This window comes from Hipposideros armiger, unplaced genomic scaffold (genome assembly GCF_001890085.2).
Source record: "Hipposideros armiger isolate ML-2016 unplaced genomic scaffold, ASM189008v1 scaffold_54, whole genome shotgun sequence".
NCBI classification, from domain to species: Eukaryota; Metazoa; Chordata; class Mammalia; order Chiroptera; family Hipposideridae; genus Hipposideros; species Hipposideros armiger.
Window position 1 is genome coordinate 1,340,658 of NW_017731404.1, and position 24,737 is coordinate 1,365,394.

Sequence of the window (24,737 nt, forward strand, 5' to 3'; positions counted from 1 at the left end):
GGGTCAGCCTTCTGCCAGGAAGGTGGAGATAACAGGGTGCTATCAGTCCGATCCCAGGGTGAGGCTGCCAAGGCCCAATTAGTGTGCGAGATAGTCGGAGAGATAACTGTGCTGGGAGCCCCTGGTGGTAGATGCATGGAGATTAGCTGAGGAAAGACATGCTGTGCACCTTGGGGAGAACCCAATGACCTGCCTCCAGCCTGGAGTGCCAGGATGGACCTCCCAGGTGTGATGCAGGCAGTGGTGCAGAGAGCCTGGCTTCAGGACCCCGCTCAGCCCACACACATCCACCTACCACCCTCTAGGCCTTGGGCAACTTCTTTTTAACCGCGGTGACCATCTTGTCCTGGTTCCCAAGACTGCTCCAGGACTCCCTCAGTCCTGGGCAAACTGAGATCATTGGTCACCCTACTTATCACCCCAGTGGCTACATGAAGAAACCGAGTCTTAGAAGCAGTCAATATCTGCTGCGATTTGGTGGTTGACTTTTCATGACAATGTATTGTATTTGAAATGGTAACATATGCATCTGAAATAAAACATTCAGACCCTTCAAAAAAGGTTTGGAGCAAAAGAAGTGTCCTTCCCACCCCTGCCTGCTCCCTTCCTCGGAAGGAACCAGATCCTGTCACAGTCTAGGCCCAAATGGTGGATATTATCTTATGTATTTGCTTCTGCACAAAACGCAGCCTACTAGATATTTTGTTCACTTGAATTTTTTTCACTTAAAAGCCTATTGGCTCATTCATCCATTCAGCTAATATTTACTGAGCACCTACTATAAACCAGGCCTTGTTCTGGGTTCTTAGGTCACAGCAGTGAACCACACGGACACTTCCTGCGCAGGGGCAGCTTTCTAGAGCAGAGAGTGGGTATTTAGGTTTTGCTGGCCTCAATAGTGAGGACAGTACATAGGTACACATATAACAAGAAAAAACAAATTTCCAAAATGTTCTATTGACAAACTTCAAAATATAATAACATTTAAATGTATTTTTTTTTGTAACACAGGTCTATGAATGAAAAGAATGGAATACTCTTTTGAAGATTAACATTTTTGTTTTAATTAGGGTTCCAAGTTAGCGAGTCCTAACCTCAAATCAATTGCAAAAGTTCATCTGTAAAAGCCATTCCTTAGCTCAAGGGCAATACAAAAACCTCAGGTTGGATTTGGCCTGCGGGCTCTGCTTTGACAAACTCCAAACTCCGGTCTAAAGAGCAATCAGCCAAATAGGTAAAAAACACACTGTGACAGAGAGTGGTGAGTGCTGGGGAGAAAAATTAAACAGAGAGCGGTGATAGGGAGTGAGCTGTGGGGTCATCTGGGGCAACAGCATTCGGGAGAGGAAGTATCAGACACAGAAGCCAAAGTTACTGAAGAAGGAGCATGCCCAGTGGGGTCCATGGGGGCTGGAGCCTCGTGGGGCAAGGTGAGCCCAGAGGGGACACAAGAGGCCAGGTCCTGCAGGAGCTCGTGGCTTTTCCTGTGAGAGATGGGCGCCGTGGATTCCTGTGAGAGATGGGCGCCGTGGAGGGTTATGTGCACAAAGACAGGCTTCAACCTTTTAACAGCAGCAAAATATTCCATTGATTGGATTGTTACTATGTATTTAACGAGTCTTCAATGGTGGACAACTTTGCTACCCTATTAAAATTAACGAGGTTGATACTTGCAAATAATATTTTTTTTTAATTTAAGACACGGGAAAGGGCATATAGTGAAGATTCTCTCTCCCACCCCTGCCTAGTGGCCACCAGATCCCCTCCTCGGAGACAAGCACTTTCTAGTTTCTCCCTCCTGAGGTGGTTTGTCTCCCTCTTTCTATGCCGGTAGCATCACACTGTGCATGCTGTTGTACACTGAGCTTTTTACTCCTTGGTGTCTTGATATGATTCCACATCCACTACATACAGAGGGTGCCAAAAAAATGTATACACATTTTAAGAAAGGAAAGCTGTATTAAAATTGTAATACTCATTATATACTGATAACAAAAGATTAATATGTCATTTTTGACTTCTGCAATTACAAGAGGTGCTTAAAGTGGTTCCCATCAGCGTCCAGACACTTCTGATTATGGCGAACTACTGCTTGAGCAACGTTGCCCAATGTGTCCACTTGTATACATTTTTTGGCACCCCCGGTATAGAGCTTTCTCCTTTTTGACAGGTGGATAATATGACTGCACGGTGATGTATTAACTGGTCCCCATGTTGACCTTGAGCCTGGCACGCAGCAAGTGCTCAGCAAATGGGAATGAAAGGGCTTGTACATCTCTTCTTGGAGCCCCCACCTCTGGGCCACACCCAACAGACTTGGACCCCAAACTACCCCTGAAAGCCATTGGTATCTTGAGATGGTGATTTGGCTTCACAGGGTGCCTGTTGGGTCAGGCCCAGCGCTGAATCACTGTTTGTTTTCAGGCAAGCGTGAGACACAAAAGGTTTTTGGTTTTTTTTAATCCAGGATAAGAGAGGTGGTTGAGCCTTGACTCATTCAGGTAACTTTCCAAAGACAATGTCTTCTTCCCGGTCAGGATTAACTCTCTGACTCTGATTGATTCACTCACCGATTGATGATCTAATCAGCAGGGGCCAGTTAGCCTAATATGCAAAGAGCTCTTAGCAATTAAGTTCCTCAACTCAGGGACCAAAGGACACAAAAGGATAGATAGTTCAGAATATGGAGAAACAGAAAGGACTCCGGAGTATGTAAAAACTGCTCCACCCCACTCATGTGAAATGCAAATTGTACCTAGGAGATCTCACTCTCCCTTACCAGATGGGCAAAGATAAAACAGTTAAGACAATACCCTGCCTCCACCAGGTTTCAAGAAGGTGCCCCTCACCTTCCCACTAATGGAAATATAATTTAGTTTAACCTTTTTTGGAGGACATTTAGACAAATCTGTCAACATTTCATATACACAGACTATATATCTCCTTGTCTCCATAAAGACCATCTCTGGAAGGGCATACAAGACACTGGTAAAAATAGTTGCCTTTGGGGAGAGACATGGAGATCTGGGATAGAGGGAGGCTTTCTTTTTTGGTTGGTTGTAAATTACATTTTTTAGTTAATGTTTTTACTTTTTAGTGGGAGGTGGACAGCTGTGGAAGATTCAGAGCTCTATTCAAATTTATCTTCCTCTCAGAGGTCTTTCCTGGTCACATTAGCTATTACGAAACCTGCCCCCCAGACAGTGAGTGTCCCAGTTCTCACTCCCATTAAAGGCATGTGTGCTCAGCCCTGCGCGACAGCCCAGAGCGGTCGCAGGGAGCGCCTCAGCCAGCAGAGGGCGCCGGAGGTCCGCGCCCACGGGTCGGGGGCAGGGCGTGGGGGCTGGTGGGTCCACTGCAGCCCGGCGGCAGAGGCCGCTTATTTCCGGGAGGACCTGACACCAAAGTATCAAAAAAGAAGTCTCACCTTTCCCTGCAAGGCGGTTCACAGCAGCGCCTCCGGGGACTGGTCCGCGATCCAGGGGCCTCGCCCAAAGCCCCCCTCCGACTGCGCGGTCTCCACCGCCTACAGGAGAGAGGGTGGCGGGGTGAGGACTGGCTAGGAGGAGGGATGGCGGGGCAATTCAATGACAAGGGAGGGGACAGCCCAGATCCAAAACGGCCCCTCCCCCGCCTTCCACCCCCACTCCAGGGCGCAGGTGCCGGATGACCGAAGGAAAACGGAAAGGTGGAGGCCCAGGCAGTGGCGTATTGAGCACTAGAGGCCTCTGGACTCCTTGCCTATCCATCCCGGCATCTCCAGGAGATAGGAGTCGCCCACCCTTTGCAGTTGAGGAAACTGAGGCTCAGAGAGGCTGGGTAACTCCCCCAGGGTGACCCAGGAGGAGGTAGAGCCGGTAATCAGTCATTCACCAAATATCGGATTGAACCCTGCTAAGTGCTTTGAAGAAAACTGAATAGGATAATAGAATAAAAAAAAGTGGTGTTGGGGGCAGCGGGGGCCCTACTTTGGCTAGGGTGATCAGGCCAGGCTCCCTTGAGGAGATGACTTAAATTTTGTTTTTTGTTAAGTACGTAATTCATACCCAAAGTTTTTAAATAGACTAGGTACAGTTTGAAGACTAATAATAAAGGTGTTTCTGTGCTTAAGAAACATGTCTGAGAACTCTATAAACTCCTCTTTCCCCAGCTAACCACTCTCCAGAATTTTGTGTTAAACATTTCCTTGCTTTTCTTTATAGTTTTATCACCTCCATATACATCCCTAAACAATCTAGGGTTTAGTTTGCCTGTTTTTAAACCTTATGTAAATCCAACTAACCATATGCATTTGTCTATGACTTGGTTTCTTTGCTCAACATTGTGGGGTTTTTTTAAACTTTATTGAGGTATAATTGACAAATAAAATTGTGACATATTTAAAATATACAATGTGATGGGTTTTCTATTCTTTTTTAAAGATTTTATTGGGGAATTCGGAACGGGACCAGCCAAATTGTTGTTCTTCAATCTTCATTGTGGAGGGCGCCAGTCTCCATCTGGCTTCTCGTCAGCAGCTCATGGCCCCTAAGATCAAGGTGCTGTGTTCAATCTTAGTCTCAGGTGGGCATAGCACCATTTAACAGGCAATCTTGTTACACCAGCTGAGCCATCCTGCCACCTGTTGGCAGCTCAGTGACAACTCAGCTCAGGGTGCAGTGTCACTGGCCCATGTGGGAATTGAACCAGCAGCCCTGTTGCTCACAGCTTGCGCTCTTAAGCCAACTCTTAACCAACTGAGCCACTCGGCCGGCCCAGGGTTTTCTATTGTTGACTAGTGCTTTCTTTTTTCTTTATTTTTTTTTAATTTATTTTTTCAATTATAGTTGACATGCAATATACTAGTTTCAGGTGTACAACATAGTGATTAGACATTTATATACCTTGCAAAGTGATCACCTCAATAAAGCTAGTACCCATCTGTCACCATACATTGCTATTACAATATTGTTGACTATATTCCTTCTACTGTACTATATTATTGACTATATTTCCTGTGATGTAAATCCCCATGACTTTTATAATTGGCAATTTGTACGTCTTAATCCCTTTCACCTTTCTCACCCATTCCCCCACCCCCTCCTATCTGCAACCATCAGTTCTCCGTATGTATGAGTTTGTTTCTGTTTTATTTTGTTTTTCAGATTCCACATATAAGGAAAACCATATGGTATTTGTCCTTCTCTGTCTGATTTACTTCACTTAGCATAATACCTCCTAGGTTTATCCATGTTGTCACAAATAGTAAGATTTCGTTATTTTTTATGGCTGAGTAACATTCCATTATGTGTAAGTGCCACATCTTCTCTAACTATTAGTGTATTGATGGACATCTAGGTTGCTTCCTGATCTTGGCTATTGTAAACAATGCTGCAGTGAAATAGGTATGACTATATCTTTTTGAATTAGTGTCTTCTATTTCTTTGGATAAATACCCAGAAGTAGAATCGCTAGATCATTGATAGTTCTATTTTTAATTTTTTGAGGAGCCTCCACACTGTTTTCCATAGTGGCTGCACCAATTTACATTTCCATCAAGTGTATGAGGGTTCCCTTTTCTCTACATCCTCGCCAACACTTGTTTGTAAAATTCTATTTTTGAGATTTATCCCTGTTGTTGCAAGGAGTTGTGGTTCATTTTTATTGTTATGCAGTATTCAGTGATTTGGATTGTACCACGGTTTATTAATTCATTCTGTTGATAAGCATTCAGGTTGTTTCCAGGGTTTTTTGTGCTGTTAGGAACAAGGATACAACGAGTATTTTCTTGTTTCTTCTGGGTTTGGAGTTGGGCATCAGTTCTCAACTTTGGCTGCACATTAGAATCTCCTGGGGAGTTTAAAAAAAATGCTAATACCAGAACTCCCTCCTCCCCACCCCCCCATACACATTAGACTGATTAAATCAGGACATCTGTGGGGGTGGGGCCCAGGATTGGGCAGTCCAGGACTGAGACCCCTGGGATGCACTTGGCCTGGGAGTAGAATTGCTGGGAGGAGGAAAGTCACCTGTTAGTACCAGCTGATGCCAAACTTTTCCAAATTGGCTGTGCACATTGACACTCCCACCAGCATGGGATGACGGTCCTGCTGCCCTCACAACCTCATCAACACTTGATATTGACCAAATTTCAACTTTTTGTCCTTCTGATGGGTGTTAAATGGTATCTCATTGTTGTTTTAATTTGCATTCCTCTCATTACCAATGAGACCGAGCGTTGGTGAAGTCAATGCTGAAACAAACACTACAAAGAGTCAGCCAGGTGAAGATGTGGGGAGGGGAGAAATTTAGGGGGCAGGGAGGTGAACACCAGGTGCCAAGGTCCTGTGCTGGGCCAGGGCTGGGATGTGAGGAACAGAAAGACCTGTGTGTGTGGCTGGGGGGAAGGGGGGTTACTGTGCATGGGGAGGGGGGAGAGTGGCTTGAGACAAGGTCAGTAGAGGTGACACTAGGGCGGAGGGCTGTGATGAGGACTTTGGCTTTTACTCTGGGTGAGATAGAAACATGGGAGGATCTGAGCAGAGGGACGTGGCCTTACTTCTTCTGGCTGCATGTGGAGAATCATAATGGGAACTACATAGATATGGGAGGGGGTGTATTCTTCATAACTGCTTGTGGCCTATCTCCCCTACCTTACCTGCAACTCACCAACCTGACCCTGAAGGATGATTGTTTTGTTTACAGCTGTTATCCCCAACACCTGGTGACCTAAACGGACAATTGTCCTTGTCCTCCTTATTCTAGGTGGTGAGTGGAAGAACTTACAAGTTTTCATAGTCCTTGCTTCACAGGTGGAACCAAGTTGGGCCCCCACCCCTACCCCAGGCCTGGCATGACCCCTTCTGGAGTCGGTGGGCTCACAGAAGAGCTGGGGATGGGGGTACAGCTGTCCCTCCCTGGGCCCCACACCACATTGGGTCAGTGAGTGCCCCTCGTGGAGCCCAATGTTAGGTCCTTTGGACACAGGACTGATGGCCCCCAGACAGGTAATGAGACCCACAACGGCCCCAACCTTCCCTACTACTTTCTCCCACTTGCCCAGAGTGATCTTTCTCAACGAAACTCTAAACAGACCCCTCCTCAGCAGAAAATCCTTCCTTGGCTCCCCAGGGTTCTCCGGGCAAAGTCCAAACTCCTCCAGGCCCTGGAGGCCCAGCAGATCTGATCCTGCCGGCCTCCCCACCCCACCCCCATCCCTGGGAGCTGCTCTCAATGACTCTGATGTAGTTACTGATTCTTACCTCGGGCCTTTCCCCTCAGTATTTCTTCACTTCCTCTGGGAAGTCGCCCTCGACCCCCCTGTCAGGTGACTGTCACTGCGCCCTGTGGCCTCCCCCATCAAAGCACACTTCCCTTCGCATTATAATTGTCTGTTTCCTTTGTCTCCCTCACCAGACAGGAAGGTAGTCTTCGGTAGAGACCCCGAGTGTTTTGTTTAGGGATGAATCCCCCGCTCCGGTAACAGTGCGTGGCACATCGTGGGCGCTCAGTAAACATTTGCTAAGTGAAAAGAACGAATTTTGCTAGATGATGCCAGATTGCTTTGCAAAAAGGCTTGGGCATTTCACACTGACAGCAGCCACGTAAGGTGTCCATTTCCTCGCATCCATCCCTGAAATGTGTATTGTCCCCTCGTGGATTCCACGCTCTTTGGGAGGCGCCAGCCGGGTGGAGGAAATTTCCGCCCTCTCCCCAAGCCGGAGGCGGAGGCGGAGGCGGAGACAGTTTCAGAACGCCAGGTGCCCAGACCGGCGGCGCGCGGCGCCAGGGGGCGCCAGAGGCAGGCGCCCGTGCAGCGCTGAGCTGGCAGGCGCGCGGGGTCCCGAAGGGGGTCCCGCCTCGCCTGGGGTTCCCTGCGCCCGGCGCCCCTCCCTCAACGCCCGGCAGTCAGTGCAGCGCCCAAGACCTGGCCTCCGAGCAACTCCCGCCCGCAATCCAGCGCCACGCGGCGCGAGCCCCGCCAGCGCTCGGCGCACCTGCTCGGGGCGTGGCCTCTGTCGAAGGCGCTCCTCGATTGGCGCGGAGGTGACAAAGGGGCGTGACATAATTTCACCACGCCCCCTCACGGCTGGACTACTTAAAGGAGTTGGCAGAGCGCCTCCACTCACAGAGCAGCGGCGCGGCCTCGCGGGTGGAGGGCCTTGCGACCCCAGCGCGACTTGGCGACCTCGGCTGCTTTGGCCACCATGCCGCGCTCTTTCCTCGTTAGGAAGTCTGCCTGCTCCCGCCGGAGGCCCAACTACAGCGAGCTGCACGACTCTTCTCCAGGTGAGTGGACCGGGTGCCGGACCCCGGGAAGGGTTTGGGAGGACAGGCAAAGGGGACACTTTAGGGAGGGGGACTTGGAAACAAAAAGCGAGTCAGAGGTGTGGGGAAATGTGAGGAGGGGTATGAGGAGCCCGGGGCAGGTGGGTCGGGCGTTTCGGGGAGGGATTTTTAGAGGTTGGTGGTCTCGGTTTGAGGGCACTTTTTAGCCGCCGAGAGGCGGAGGAGCCCCGCGAGTGAGAAATGAGAGAGGGAGGGCCATTTTTGGGAGAGGCGCCGGTCAGGGGCTAGGAAGAGTCCAGAGTCAGCGGATTTAGGGAAGGGAGTGGGTCGGAGTGGTGCCTCTGAGCTAGCGTGACTGGGGACTTGGAGTGCTGGGGTATTACATCAAGCTGGAAACTTGGGGATCGTAGGAGGAATCACCCCCTTGGGCTGGGGCTGGAAAGGGGGAGATCATTCCTGTACAGGACGATCTGGAGGCTGGAGTGGGAGAATCAGATGACCTGCGAAGAGAGGCCTCTTTGAGGGCAAGAACCTGTTTATTCTAGTCGTAATTGTTTGATTCGTCTGATAATTGAGTGCCAGCTCCACTCAGTCCGTATCCCACATCAGGCGAATGTTTGTTGATTGACTGGTCTAATGCCTGACCCTGCCCTGTTCTCTCTCTCCCATCAGAGTTCACTTTCCAGCAGCCCTATGACCAGGCCCACCTGCTGGCAGCCATCCCACCTCCTGAGGTCCTCAACCCCACGGCCTCACTGCCCACACTCATCTGGGACTCTCTCTTGGCACCCCAAGCTCAGCCAATTGGCTGGGCCTCCCTTCTGTCCCAGGAGATCCCCAAGGCTGTGGAGCTGACCTCCTTGTCAGATGAGGACAGTGGGAAAGGCTCCCAGCCTCCCAGCCCACCCTCACCTGCTCCTTCGTCCTTCTCCTCCACCTCAGCCTCCTCCCTGGAGGCCGAGGGTTATGCTGCCTTCCCAGGCTTGGGCCCATTGCCTAAGCAGCTGGTTGGGCTCTCGGGGGCCAAGGACCCGCAGTCCCGCAAGGCCTTCAACTGCAAATACTGCAACAAAGAATACATCAGCCTGGGTGCCCTCAAGATGCACATCCGAAGCCACACGCTGCCCTGCGTTTGTGGCACCTGCGGGAAGGCGTTCTCCAGGCCCTGGCTGCTACAGGGCCATGTCCGGACCCACACCGGTGAGTGTCCCTGCAGGCCGGCCGCCCTTCTCACTGTCCCTACTGCCTTTACCAGCTCTGGTGAGGTTGAGCTTGCTGTTATTTTCAGATTGTGGAAACTGAGTCTCTCGACTTCTAGCTCAAGAAAGAGTTCAGGGGCCTGGCTCTGAAATGTTTGGCAGAAACATTTATTCATTCATCAGCTAAGCAGATGTGCTAAGTAGATAAACTTGACACGTCCCTCTGCAGTCTGTTTCATAGCCAAATGGGTTGGAGCTGGATATGGGAAAGGTGCAACCAACACCTTGCTGTTGGAGCCAGGTGTGAAGGGGCCCTCCCTCCTCCACCCTCCCCCAGCCTACCCCCACCCCCACCTCCACCCTAGCTAGGCAGGATGTTGTTAGACCCCCCACCTGACTCTGAATCTTGCTTTGAGCACTTCCTCAAACCTTGGACTGACGCTTCACTCTGAGCCTCAGTTTCCTCATCTGTAAATCGAGCATAAGAATACCTTGGGGGGGTTTCTGTGTAGATTAATGAAAGAAAGCATACAGAATGCACCTGGGGTGATACTTGGTACACAGTAAGCATGCACAAAAATGGTGGTGTTTGTTCTTCCATTCTGTGTGATCTTTAGCAAGGGATTTAACTTCAAGATTGTCACACCATAATCATATAGGCTGGATTATGATAACATTTTATAGGGTGGCTACCATGATTTGGTGGCTTCTTAATCACTTTTTAATAAATTGCTATCATGAGGGTTCTCAGATCTGCTCTCCCTGCCCCCACGGTGGAGTAAACGAACTCAATCCTATCATGCAGACCCGGGAACACCTTTGCCGGCAGAAAACACGATTATGTCTTGGTGCTTCAAGAATGTAATGCTAAATGTGGAGAAAACTGAAATGGAGCCTCTTCTGTCCTTTCATTTTCTGGAAATGGGTAAAAGGTAGTCACTTTTCAGAACTTAAATGGTGGAGGCTACCATGTTTGGAGCTGCTTTTTGGCGAGACTGTTGTGGTCTCGGAGGTTCAAGGGTCATACTCTCTGCTTTGGGGTCAATCTGGCAGGTTGGAGACTCAGTTCTGGCATTTCCTGGCCCAGTGGCTGACCTCTGAGCCATGAGGATCAGTGGGGTGGTTCGTGAGGAATGCATTTTGCAGGCATTGTTGGTGTCGTTATTACTCCTACAAAGGGCGTCCTCCCCAGCTTGCAGATAATGGCCACCCATTTCTCTTACTTTATGCACAAGTGGCCCTGATTTTAACATATAAAAAGTCCTGCCTGTTCTCTGTCCTGGGTGCCATACCCAGCTGATGAGGGCTCTATCTGGGAGGGGAGGAGAGGGGGGAGTTAGCCCCAGGGTGCCCCACTGGGCCCCTTTCTCTCCCCTTCAGGGGGCATTATTTTAATGTAAAGGCATGGCTCAGACACAAAAAGCTTGTTGAAATGCACCATCACCATCCTCATTGACACCCATTGTGTGCCTTAATGGTGGCCCCAGTGGGTGGGGGCTGGCGGGTGGAGCAGGTGCACGGGGCAGCGGTGCCCAGCACCTGTTCTGGGGCACAGCTGCTGGCCCACATCGTGTCAGGCCCCTTTAATCCAGGGAGTATCGCATGTACAGTGCCCCCCTTGGCGGCCTTTGTCCCTGCCGGCCTGGTGCCGATTTCACACTCGCCAGGAACACCATAAAGGCGTCTGGGGGGTGGGGGTTCAGGCAGGGGTGGAGGTCTGTGCCTCTGGCTTGTGCACAAACCTCCACCCCATCGCCTCTTACAAGGCCTCCTTCCCGCTTTGTTCAGGTTTGTTATATGTCCAATCACACGTAGCCGAAGGTGACAGTTCATTGAGCACTTGCTGTGTGGAGTCAGCGTTCAGGGCTCCCTTCACCTGTGTTAACACAGTTACTCCATCAACTACCTTAGGAGGGAGGTGCCATGATCCCCACCTTACAGATGAGGACACTGAAGCACAGATGGAGGAAGCTACTTTCCTAAATCCCAGCTTTTATAAGGCTGGAGTCAGGGCTCCTTTACCTCACCGAGGAGGTGAGGGAAGCAGCTTTCAGGGCCTCAGGGAATGCAGGACTTCCATTTTACCCCACCTGCCTACAGTAGCCCTTAGTTCACAAGGGAGAGAGTGTGTGAAGGAGGAAGAACTTCACCTAGACCTTGTAGAATGCAATTGTCAAACCCTTCAGGCCTGGTATGCAGAGGGAAGTCAATAACGGCAGAGCAAATCACAACCCTTCCCCAGTTCTCCAGCCAGGTAGCTCTGTCTCTGCCTCAGGAGACTGAGCCCTTGAAGGGGTGGGTCCACAGCCAGCCTCAGGCACCTGGACTGTGAGACCCCTCCCTCCGTGCCCAGCACTGTGCCCCAGGCACCCAGTAGGCTGATGGGATTCATTCATTCCTTGCTTTTCTTGAATTTCCAGCACTGGGATTTAACCAGTGGGCCATGGCCTAGGGGCTGATCAGGCTGGGAGGGGGAGGATAGGAGAATTGTGTTTTTTGGAAGAGAATGTTCAGGATTATAGACCAGTGCCTGGCACGTAGTGGGAACTTGGTAAGTATTTGTTGAATGAGTTACTTATTCTGAGTTTTTATTTGGGAAATGCTGCACCCCCAAGAAAAAAACAAAACATGACGTGGTCCATGTTTTTGAACCAGGAATTAGATTCTCTTGGTTGGGGTAAGAATTTTGAAAAGATGGTGAATGGGGTTTTCTGGTGGTGATTAAAGGGTCAGGCTTCTCTGAGACCTTATAAACAAAAAACAAAACAGACTTATTCATGGTACTAGCACTTATTGAGCACTTCCTGTGTACCCATCCCTGTGTGTAAGACTTCCCATAACAGTCTTCTGCAGGCAGGTGGCCTGACGATGGCAAGTGGGGAGGGGTTTTAAACAAGTCCTAAGGTAAAAGGTTTCTATAGTCTCTTTGGGGAGCAGTGGGTGGGGGGTGGGGGGAGGGGGGTGTCCCAGGCCCTGGTTTGGAGGCTTGGAGTGGATTCGGGAGAGACCTCTGCCCTCATGGGACTCAGTCTGATTCAGGGGCAGACAAGGAGACTTCATGTTACGCTGAGTGTGATCAATATCCATGGAGAAGCAGCCCAGAGCAGTGGCCAAACCTGCTGGGGGGCGGGGGGGGGGGGCTAAAGGGGCCTTTAAGGCTGATTCTTAAGCTTTGACCCCGGATGAAATTAATCCAGGAGTGATAATAAGGAACACCCACCACAGTCCCCTTAACTGAGGCAGGCTGTGTAGTGGTTAAAATCCAGGACTCTGGAGTCGGCTGCTTGGTTCCTGCTGGGTGACCCTGCATATGCTACTTAACTTCTCTGTGCTTCAGTTTCACCATCTCGAAACTGAGGCAAGGGTAGGATTAAATGAGATAAGTGTACACTGCTTCTCACTGTTCCTGGCAGAAACTTAAGTATTCAGTCAATGCAGTCACCATCATTGTTTGTGGAGCACTTCCTGCCTGCACGGTGTGGAGAAGAGCTTTAGTCTACCCTCTTCAACCACCAACCCTTACGAGTAGGGGGATGGACCAGCCCCATTTTACAGAGGAGCAAATGGAGGCTCAGAGAAGTCAGATGAGTTGCTCAAGCTCATGGTGGGAAGCGGCAGAGCTCCCAATCAAATCCAGGCCTTTGGACACTGGATGTAGCCTGGTTTTTCTGTGTCATGGGACTCCTTCAGGGTTGGGGGTGAGCTGGGCTCTAAAGGCTGGGGGTGGGTGAGTAAGGGACTTCAGTAAATGCCAGCTGTTGTCCCAAGCGACTTAGCAGTCTTGCTGACTCCCTCCTGCTGTCTCTCCCCAGGGGAGAAGCCGTTCTCCTGCTCCCACTGCAGCCGGGCCTTCGCCGACCGCTCTAACCTGCGGGCTCATCTCCAGACCCACTCGGACGTCAAGAAGTACCAGTGCAAGACATGCTCCCGGACCTTTTCCCGCATGTCTCTGCTCCACAAACACCAAGAGTCAGGCTGCTCAGGGGGCCCCCGCTGACTCCCAGGTCCCCTCCTGCTTCTCCAGACCCCCTGGAGTGGCCTCCCCCAACTCCGCAAGGAAGGACGCCCACATCCTTCTCACCACCTTGGAATTCTCTTCTGAGCTCCCCTTCTGGCCGTGTTGGCCCCACAGGACGCTGAGGACCATTTTCCAGTCGTCTCTGCTCTGGGGGTCTCGGCTGTTTCTAAAAGAGGCCTTTCAGTGGACATTTCTGTGGACGGCTGATGGGAGGGTGGCTTGCAGTGGAGACCCCTTCTGGCGGCCACTGCTCCAAGCATTCTGGAGTTGGCCTTGCTGTGTGGGTTTGTGTATCCAAAGCTATTTGGATACAGCTGCTTTGAGCTACAGGACAAAAGCTGACAGACTGATAGGAGGCTTCCACCCCACTCAGGGGACCCCACTCCTCCCCCCCAGAAACCCTGAGGCTGCCCCTCAGGAGGTGTAACTAACTGCAATAATCCACCCCCAGGGGCACCCACGGGGCCTGCGGGGGTCCGTCACTTGACGTGTCTAGACCCCAGGATGCCTGGGCAGCTATTTCAGCCTCCTGTTTGTCATGGTGGCACCTGTTTCATGGGCAATTTAACAACGTCTGAAAAGGGAATGTGAGTAATTGCCGTCACTTGTCCTGGGCCCAAGTAGGGTGCTTTGGCCCAACCAATGTGTCTCCCAGAACTATTTTCAGGGCCCGACAGGTGGGCCCGGGAAGAAGATGTTTACATTTTTTAAAGGTACACTGGTATTTATATTGCAAGCAACATTTTGTACTAAGGAAACGTTTTGTATAGTTATATGTACAGTTTATTGACATTCAATAAAGTGGTTAATTTATATATAAGAAAGCCTCCTTGGTTTTCTAGAGGCTTGGGTATTTATTTCAAAGGGCCTTAGGGTGGGGGAGGGAGCCGGGACTCGTGGAGCTCAGATATTCCTGACACAGCCTTGAATCATGTCCTCTTGAACATGTGACTTTGGACTCTTGGATTTGACAGTCAGGGACCTTGTTTGTGCAAATGGGTTTTCCTCTGAGCCTGGTGTCCTGTGTGGTGTGGAGGTTGGGAAACACCTGTGGCCCGGGTGAACAGTAGGATATGTGTGCAGGTTCCGTAACTCCAAGCCGTGGCCCTTGTTTGTTCTCTCATTCTCTCATTTTGAAGCTGACCAGACCCACAGGGTGAGAAGCTGGCTCCCTGGGTCTTATCAACCAGACAGGCTGGGGGCTTTGCCCAGCACTGCAGGACGTTTGGAGAGGGATTGGCTGTTTCTCCAGCTGAGGGAGTGGAATGCAGTGAGCCAGAAGGGGGACAGAGGATGTCCTTCCTGTGTCTAAGGGCTCTGGGCCCTGCTCAGCCTCCCTGTCAGACCCACACCTCCGACTGACTGCTGGGTACCAAATGGCCTTTGATGCAAGGAAATTGGCTGGCTGGAGCCAGGAGGGTGAGAAGCCAGGCCAAAGGGTAGGGGTCATTCAGCTTCCTGCTCCAGGACAGGACAGGACGGGGAAGACAGTCGGCTTGCATCCCAGAGGGCTGGGATAATTCACTCCTGGCTGGCTGGCTGTCGCTGTGACCTCACCTCTGGGGCCCTCCTGGGGCCAGGAGAAAATGAGTGTCCTTTTCGAGCACAAAAGGTGCTGAAGGTGCCAGTTTCCTGCAGGGCAGCTGAGCAGGCGTGCAGGCGTCCCAGAGCTCCAGAGCTCCCGGAGCCCCAGAGTCAGGCTGGGGGTGGAGGGAGCTTCATGTTCCAAAGGAGAGATGATTCTTTCTTCTAAACAGGAAATGGTGACCCGCAGGCCGGGAGCAGCCCTTAATGACTTGCAGCTTTCCTCCCAAAAGAAAAAAAAAAAAGTTCTCTAACAATCGCCAAATTGTAGCAGGCCTCCCTGAAGGGAAGTTAAAGTTGTGGGGGATGCAGGGCTGGGCACCAGTTTGCTGAAGGCCTACTGTGTCCCACATCCCTGGGCTGCCATGTCCATCTACCCACACAGTAGGTGCTGGCATGGATGGTGAATGAATAAATGACTTTGCCCCGAGGGTCCCGGCCTGGTGGAAACCCCCAGCTGGCATTTGAAATTGGGTCCACCAGGCTCTGATCATCCTGGAGCCAGGTATGCCTGGCTCATGTCCCCAACTCAGGGTGCCTGGAAGCAAGGCTCTTCCCCGCGGGGACCCCCAGTTTCTGCCTCTATAAAACGGGAGCACGATAGTACCTTCCTCCCCCGACTGTAAAGGGGTGTTCAGTCAGTAGGTTTTGATGCGCTTGGGGTGTGCCAGGTCCTGTTCTAGGCCCTGGGGGCTACAGCCATGGACAGATGGACGGTCCCCACACTCACAGAACTTATGTTCTAGCTGGGGAGACAGAAAACAAACAAGTGATTAAATAAACAAGCCGCTTTCCTACAGTGAGGGTGCCAAGATGGAATTAAAGTGAGCACGTGCTGGAGAGCCATGGGGTGGGGCTCCCTCAGATAAGGGAGGCAGAGCTGGGAGTCTGCTCTGGGAAGGCTGACATTCCAGGGGAACCCTGAAGGAGGAGCAAGTTTCAGTCCAGGGAGGGAGAAGCAAGTGCAAAGGCTTAGAGGCTAGGAAGAGCTGCCCCTCCCCACACCCCAAGAAAGACCAGGGGTGCTGGGGGCTGGGGAGGTAGGGTGGGATCGGTGAACCCACCCGGATCCTGCAGAGCCTGGGAGGGTGGCAAGGAGTCAGAATTGTAGCCCCACCCGGAAGGCAGTCACCGGGTAAGTGGAGGAGTAATGAAGCCTGCTTCTGTCTTATACAGATTTCCTTGCTCCTGGTGCAGGATGGAGTTAGAGGGTCAGGGGAGGAGAGAAAAGGGCTGGGGGCCCAGCTGGCCTGGCCCAGGGTGGTGGAGGCCTGGGAGAAAGACCGGATTTAAGAAGCATCGTGGCAGTTGTGCCAGCAGCACTATGCTGGGCACAGCTGAGTGCTAGTGGGTCGCTGTTATTTGATGTCATTAAAAGGGGTCGTTGAACCTGGTGAGTCAGGTTGGCATGGGGTGGAGGTGGGGTTAAAAAGAATGAGGACAGAACAGCCCCACCTGACATGGGACGGCCACATTGCCAAGTGAAAAAAATAACACGCAGAGCCTTTTGTGGGAAGAAGAGAGGCAAAAATGAGCAATGGTACTCATTCTCATTCTCGTTTATATTTGCCTATGGAAGCTCTAAGAGGGATTTATGATAATCTAATAAAAGCCTTCTCCTGGGGGATGGGAGGGGGTCCCAGGAGGTGGAAAGGGGTAGATGGAGACAAGAGGGAGGGGACGGGGAGACAGTTTTCTTATATTTTTTTTAAAAGCTTTTCATTTTGAAATAATTTCAACGGGGCAGAAAAGTACAATAAACTGGAATCTTGCATTCAGATTCTTCAAAATGTTAACGTTTTATCATGTTTGCGTTTTCTCTCTCTAGACACACAGACTCATACCCACATGGTATTATTATTTTTTTCAGAACCATTTGAGAGTAAGTCGTAGACATGATGCCCCATTACAGCTAAATATTTGAGCATTAAATTTTTTAAGGTTAAGGGCATTTGCCCATATAACCATAGGTCAGTGACCAAAGTCAGGAAATTTAGCTTTGGTGCAATGCTATTGTCTAATCCACAATCGTAATCAAGTTTCTCCGCCTGTCCCAGTGATGTTGTCCATAACCTTTTGGGGAGTGGGGGTGGGGAGAGGCCCAGGATCACAGGTTGCATTTACCTGTCCTGTCTCTTTACTTTTTTGTTCTGGGACAGCTTCTTTTTTGGTCTTTTGTGACTTTGACATCTCTGAAGAGTTCGGACCAGCAATTTTATAGAATGTTCCCTGAATTGGACTTTCCTGATGATGGAATTCCTCATGATGGAATTCGGGTTGTACGCTTTTGGCAGAGCCTCAGAAATGTCACTGTGTCTTTTTCTTGGGGCAAGCTCTCAGGAGGCGCAGCGAGGTCGGTTTGCCACTACTGGTGACGTCAGCTTTGACCACTTTGCTTAAGGTGATGTCTGCCAGCGTTGGTGGGGATAAATTTCCTCTTTTCCCCTTTTGTATTAAATCCATTATCTTGCGGGGGGAGACTTTCCGAGACCCTGTGAACATCCCGTTACTCCTCAAAATTCCACCCACGAGTTTTAGCCCTCACTGGTGATTTTTGCCTAAATCGATTATTACTATGGTGGTTGCCAAAGGGTGGTTTTCTAGCTCCATCATTTCCTTCTATTTTTACTACTTGGCTTTGTGCTGTAGGGAAGAACTTCCCCTCCTCTGTACGGGCAGCAGCTCAGAGCTGTGGGACGGGGAGCGGCAGGGTCTGGTGGGGCCATTATATCTTCCCCTGGGCTTTTCTTTAAAATGAGTCCAGGAAATAAACTGGCTGTAAAGCCGATCGCCATGCAAAGTGTCCAGGCAAGCAGGTCTGGGGCCAGGGCCACCTCTGGGCACATCTGGGCCCCATTAGTGACTTGGCAGCTACTCATGGGTATCCCTTGAGCTGGGATGGAGAGTACTGTGGCGAGCAGGGATCTGAGTCTTCCTTGCTCCTCCTTCCTTTCAAGTGGACAATTTCACACATATTACGGGAATTCATTTTTTCATTGAAAAACGAAAATATTAGATGTGAGGCTCAGGCGATGTGTGATCAACACACCCTATCTCGATGCCTTTACTGTCTCCAGTGTGATGCTGTGAAGAGCTTAGTGTATATCTTTCTTTCTAGATTAAAGAAAGTAAACATATATTTACATGCACACATGGACCCAATCTTATTCACAGGAAAAGCCAAAGTCCTCACCTCGGCTCACAGGCGGCTGCAGATCTGGCCCCATCACCTCTACCTCTGCCCCTTTCCTTCATTCCTCTCACCCACTCCAGCCACAGGGGGCCTTCTGCCGCCTCAGGGCCTTTGCACTTATAGTTTTTCTGCCAGGAAGGCTCAGCCCCCAGAGGGCCACTTGGCCGGCTCCCCCAACACCCCTCTCCCCTTTGCATTCCAGTGCTCTCCCTTGTTTTTCTCCATAGCACTTGTCACACTCCGACAAACTGTGTATTTCACTGTTCACAGTTTCTCTGTTGACCGTCTCCCCCACCAGAATGTCAGCTTCACGTGGGTGGAAATTTCGTCTGCTGTATTCACTGCCTGGTCCCTGGTGCCTCATGTCTCTAACGCAGGAGGCGCACACGCAGTATAACTTTGTTGAATGAATGATGAATGCATATACATGTGCCCCTAGGAAACACAGCGCCATCGCCACTTTTACGGGGCACTTTCTATGAGGCGCTCAGCGCTTGTAGGCATTGTGCTGAGCGCTCATAGATTAACTCATTAAACCGTTACAACCGAGTCCCGAGAGAGCAAACCAAGACAAAGAGAGGTTAAATAACCTGTAGGGTCACGCTGCAAGTCAGTGGCAGGGTTGGAATTTGAACCCTGGGTTCTTGTATTATTGTTGTCATTTTGTTCTTTCTACCTTTGGGGTGGGTCTAATTAAAACTTCTAACATCGAAGTAGAACAGAGGCTGTGTCTTGAATGACTTCCTACACTCGCTTGCCTAGCATCTCACACACAGAGGGGCCTGCTTTCTCCTTTAACCAGCCTTCTAAAAACTCCACACATAGGTAGGAAGCCAAAGGTGTGTGCAGATACAGGGGTGGGGGATGGACCCAGCCGGTACCAGGGTGGGGTGGGGATATCCTGTGTGGTCCCTGCAGGACAAGAGAGACTTCCACACCAGGAGCCCCAAGAGGGCAGGACCACCCACCTGGCAAGACTTCCTTCCACACCCTGGGCCTTGGATCCACTCTGGGCGCCCACAGTTGGTTGATATATTAGTTTCCTAGGGTTTCCATAAAAAATGACCACAAAATTGGGTGGCTTAAAACAACAGAAACTTACTTACTCTCTCACGGTTCTGGAGACTAGAAGTCTGAAATCTAGTGCTAGCAGGGCTGTGTTCCCTCTGAGGGCTCTTGGGGGGAGTCCTTCCTGGCCTCTTCCAGCTTCCAATGGCTCCCGGTAATTCTTGATTTGTAGCTGTATCACTTCAATTTCTGCCTCCATTTTCACAGGGCTTTCCTCCCGTCCTTATTTTTTAGTGTTCTTTCTTCTTCTTATAAGGACACCCATGATTGGATTAGGCCCACCCTGACCCAGGATGACCTCATCTTAACATCTACAAAGACCCCATTTCCAAGTAAGGTCACACTCACAGGTTCTGGGGGTTGGGACTTGAACATATCTTTCTGGGGACACAATTCAATCCACTACAGGTGGCTATAGCCAAGGGTGTGGCAAGACTTTCTCAGGCCCTGGAATGGATCCCAAATCCTGAGGGAGAGTCGGGGAGCAGACCTGGAGCGGGGACCTTAGGAAGAGCCCTGGGGGGTTGGATTTTGCCTCTGTGGTTCCTGGAAGAGAGACGGCCAAAACCCAAGCTCCCCTGATCCCTGATCTCAGAAGGTATAGCGTGAGTAGGTGCCATGGGATGGACGCCAGCCCGCCAAGGAAGGGGAGGTCAGCTGGGATTAGGGCCAGGGCCATGCAAGCCTGAGCAGAAGTTTTGGATTTATCCTGAGCACTCTGGGGAGCCATGGGAAGGTTTGAGCAGAGGGAGGACATGAATGGATTTGTCCGTTGGGAAGATCCCTTGGGCAGCTGTGTGGGGAGGGAAGCCAGCAGCAGGGAGGCCCCTGCTCTCTTGGTGGCAAATGAAGCAGAGGGAAGGGTGGCGTCAGAGATATTTTGGAAGTCTGGCGACTCGTGGATGCTAAGAGTGAGGGAGGGGCAAGGACGATGACTTGTCTAGATTTTTCAGCAATTGAGGGAAATAAAGACCCAAGAGACGATGCACCATCAGGCAGGCAAACATTAATAATAACAACAATAATATAACAACATTTCATGAGGGTTTACCTGGTTTGCACAGATTATCTGAGAGTATAAAAGGTGGTCCTGTGATGGTTAAGCGCTCGGTTCTGGAGCCAGACTGCTTGGGCTCCATCTCTCCTCCACTGCCTACCTGCTGGGTGAGCTAGAGCCAAGGTGGCTCAGCCTTTCTGGGTCCATTTCCTCATCTGAAGAACAGCCTCTCCTTCCCGGGGTTGTTGTGCAGGTCAAATGAGTAAATCCTTACAAGTCGCTTGGCCTTGGGCCTGGCACAAAGTAAAGCTTCAGCAAATACTGGCTATTATTACACCCATTTTACAGATCGAGGAATCCAGGCTCCAGAAGGGTAGAGAACTTTCCCAAGGCCACACAGGATAATCCTAACGTTTCTGGCTCTTTGTGTCTCCTCGCCCTTAGTGAAATCTGGGGGCCAGGGCTGGCCTGCTGACTACCAAGGTCTAGTATCCTGTGTGCCCCGGGGCCTTGAGTGGCCAGGTGGCCAGGGCTCAGGGGAGCTGGAAGATTCTCCATGAAGGTTTGTGTCCACCACCTCTCTGTGGGTATAAGCTAGAAAGGCCTCAGGTGTGAGTAACCTGTGCTCCCAAACCCAAGTCTATTCAGCTGGTGCTATGGCCTAAAATAAACACTTCAGTGGAGGCTGAAAAGGCAGGAGCAAGGAAAAGAGGAAGCCCACGTGTTACTCAGGGGGATGCTTGGGGTGGGAATCATCCAAGGAACCCTATTTTTACCCCAGGGATGGCCTGGAGCTGGTCAGGGGGCTTTCCTAAGACACTCGATCCTTTCTTTGTGGGTCCAAGTGCCACCAATGCCTCACTTGGCCACCCTGGATGAATCCATGCCCTCTCTAGGCCTCACTTTACACATCAGTAAAACGTGTTCAACCTTTGACCCAATAATAAAATAAAAGGCACATAAACACATCCTCCCCCCCCGCCCCGCCCCCAGCACCTCTCAGAAGAGTAGGTAGGACACCGTAAACAAACTAAATGCCCAGCACGAGGGGACTGGATATGCTTCTTGGGGTCCTTGAGTATTCTGAGAACTTTGTAGCTATTATACGCGTAAATGTCCGTAGAGTCTTTAAAAAATATATTGTGCACGTAGCACATGAGCAGAGAAAAAAAAAAAGGTCTGGCACATGACAAGCACTCCAAATGTTTCTTGAATGAATGAATGCGTGGTTAGCAATCAATGACTATCTATTGGCAGGGAGGCAAGAACAGAGAAGAAAATGAAAAAGACGGATCTGTAAGGTACATACCCACTGTTCACAGTGGTTTTTCTCCAGGGGTGGGTTGAGGTGCTGGTGAGGAGGAGGGCATGGCATTTTTCTATGACTTTTACCTTTTCCGCTTCTGTATTATGGTTGCTTCCCTTCAGTGAGCAACTCTTAGTATAATCAATCAATCAAAGTTTTCAAAGATAAGCTAGGTGTTCACGTGTTTACTTCTAAAGGTGCCGACATGTGCTGACAGGTGACAGAAGCAGCTCGCAGAGCAGCCTGAAAAAATTGTATGGACCCATTTGCATAAAATGTGACCTCCATTTTTATCCATCTTTGCCCTCACAGAGAGGAAAATGTGTGTCCTGGGGATCAACAGTGGTTCTGTCTGGATGGCGGGGTTGCTGGCGTTCGACTTCTCTTCTTCATAAATCTCTGAATTTCCTATGATGAGCGTGTTTTTCTTTCTAAACAGAAACACACACGCGTGCACATGCACACACACACACTCACACAATGTTCAAAACTTGGCAATGATCCAGGGTGAAGGAAGTGACACTTGGTGATCATGGTCACCCTGTCACTTCCTCAAGGGCTTCAGAGTGATGTCTGGGTATCATTCGGTGCCCACTCTGGGTACTGCCCGTGGGCTGAACTCGTCCTTGGCCTCTGTGTCTATGGGCAGCCCATTCTCCAGCTCTGGCGGGTCCGTTATTCACTGAGAGTGTGGATACTTGTCACGCAGGGCTGTTTACTGGCTGTGAGCAGGTCAATCCGGTCAGTGAGTGAGGCAGAGGCTGAGCTCGGGAAGCACAGGGGACTTTCCCAAGGACCTGCAGCTATGAGGTAATTGGTGGCACCGACATATTTTTAACGGCTTTATTGAGATTAATTCACATACCATACAATTCATCCATTTAAAGGGTACAATTCAGTGGTTTTTAGTATATGCACAAGGTTGTGCAACCATCCCCACTATCTAATTCCAGAACATTTCATCACCGGAAAAAGAAGCCCTGTGCCCATTAGCAGCCCCTCGCCGTTTCCTCCTCCCCTCATCCCTGGCAACCAGTAATCTGTCGTTATGGATTGGCCTATTATGGACATTTCATACAAATATGGAATTATTGAAGTGGATCACACAAATCACCGCGTATCCTGTTGTGTCTGGTTTCTTTCACTTAGCATATGTTTTGAGGTCCGTCCATGTTGTGGCACTTGTCGTGCTTCAGCCTTTTCATGGCCCAGTAATATTCCATCGATGGGCGTTTCGGTTGTTCCCACTTTGGGGCTCTAATGACGAGTGCTGCTGTGAGCATTCTTGTACAGGTTTGGGGTGGACCATACCAAAGAATGAAAGAGTTCAATCGGCGCTAACTCCATCCTTGCCAGCATTTTGTTATTATTGCTTTTTTTTTTTCTTTCAGCCAATTTAGTAGGTACGTGTGTGAGTGGGTAACAGTCTTTTCAAGATGTAATTGACATACAATAAACTGCCATATATAAAGCATAACTTTGATACATTTTTACTTCTCTTGGGAAATAAAAGTGAAATGTTAGGGTCTCTGCTTAGGCACCAGTATATGAACCAGGGTCTGCCCTGCCCCAGGCCAGCGTGATTTCTGCTGGTGGAGCCACTATGAGGGAGAGGCTGGTGTGCCCCTGATGGGCCTCAGCCCTGACTCTCCCATCCGGGTCTTTCAGGGCAGGGGGCAGGTCTGCAGCTGCAGCTGTGAGCCCCTGGGACTGTAGCTCAGTCCTGTCTGCGTCCAGCACATGTGCCCCAAGCCTCTACTGCATGCTGGGCCCTGTTCCAGGCACTAGTGATGCGGCAGCAGACAGATAGGCAGGCCCTTGTTCTCAGGGAGCTGACAGCCCACCGAGGGATGCAGTGTTGCCTGGGAAGACCGCAGCAGGAGGGCAGGAGCTTAGTCTGCGGTGTGGGCTGCATTCAGGGGATCCTTCCCAGAGATGGTGAAGGAGCAGACATTCAACAGGCAAAGAGAACCTGAGTGGGAGGAGGAAGTTGCAGGAGGAGGGAAGAGCAAGTGCAAAGGCCCTGAGGTGGGACTGTGCTTGGCAAGTGTTCAAGGAGTGGTGAGGAGGTCCGTGTGGTTGAAGGGAGAGGAGTGGGCTAAAGGTGGGAGATGGGGTGGGAGAGGTAGGCAGGCACCAGGTGTTTGGATTTTATTCTAGCCATGGGAAGCCGCCAGGGGATTTTATGCGGAGGAGTGACTTCCCTCTGGCCGAGTGTGGGAAATAGACTAAGGGAACTGAAAGGAAGTGGGAGACAAGAGAGGAGGCACCTGCAGGCTGTGGCTTCCGCTGGAGAGTGGGTGGGAGGAAGATGGGTGGGAGATGTATCTGTGCCTGGGCTGGGAGGGGGGAGAGTGAGTGGGGGAGGGGGACGAGGTGGAGGAAGGATTCCAGCGCTCCTGGATTGGGCTTGAGTCATGGAAAGCGGGGTGGGGGGAGTGGGTGGTGGTAGCAATGGACAAAGGTGGCTCTCCCAAGAGGAGACTGCGAGGAAAACGAGGAAACATTCTTTTATAATTCTGTTCTCTCTGGACCCTCCCCTAGTCATCTCTACCAGCAACACCACCACCAGCCCCTGCTCTGACCCACCTCTGCGTTAACCCCGGGCCTGGGACCTGACCTCCAATCCCTGACACTAGCAACCAAACAGACAGACCCCTGGACTCATACCCCTCCCCTCCACTGCCTCCCTGGCCCCACTAACTCCCCCCACCAGAGCCTCCTCCAGCAGACTATGGTGATCCCTGAAAGGGCAGAAGCAGCACCTGGTGCAGTGGCTGGCACACAGAAGGCACTCAATAAATATTTGTTGAATTAAAGAAGATTGTGGGTGATCTTGATGGAGAATATGGTACTAGGGAGCCATAGAGGAGCTTGGAAGGAGGGACGGCTCAGTTCTTTCACTCACTCTCCTTCTTCACCCTGGCTGGTGGAAGGGCAGTGGCTCTGCCGGATCTTGGCTGAGTTAAAGCAACCGGTACTAGAGCCCAGGAATGACAATTATCATAACAGCCCTTGGGAGATGCATCCGCTGTTACTAGCACATGGCCACTTTACAGACAAGGAGACTGGAGTTCCCCAACCCCAGGTGATAATAATGACCA

General features: G+C 50.7%; 1 protein-coding gene across 1 annotated transcript; it reads left to right on the forward strand.

Moving 5' to 3' along the window:
* Positions 1 to 8,121: 8,121 nt before the first annotated feature.
* On the forward strand, positions 8,122 to 14,303 carry SNAI1 (snail family transcriptional repressor 1). Its single transcript, XM_019640916.1, has 3 exons — positions 8,122 to 8,268; positions 8,941 to 9,468; positions 13,280 to 14,303. Exons 1-3 carry the CDS (start codon positions 8,187 to 8,189, stop codon positions 13,462 to 13,464), a joined length of 795 nt encoding a protein of 264 aa, XP_019496461.1. The 5' UTR covers positions 8,122 to 8,186; the 3' UTR covers positions 13,465 to 14,303.
* Positions 14,304 to 24,737: the final 10,434 nt, after the last annotated feature.

Bases quoted from the DNA above. Each gene is read 5' to 3' on its own strand.
- SNAI1 (XM_019640916.1), top strand. From the start codon at position 8,187: ATGCCGCGCTCTTTCCTCGTTAGGAAGTCTGCCTGCTCCCGCCGGAGG. The intron at 8,269-8,940 runs GTGAGTGGACCG...CTCTCCCATCAG, and splicing joins GCTGCACGACTCTTCTCCAG to AGTTCACTTTCCAGCAGCCC. The intron at 9,469-13,279 runs GTGAGTGTCCCT...GTCTCTCCCCAG, and splicing joins CCATGTCCGGACCCACACCG to GGGAGAAGCCGTTCTCCTGC.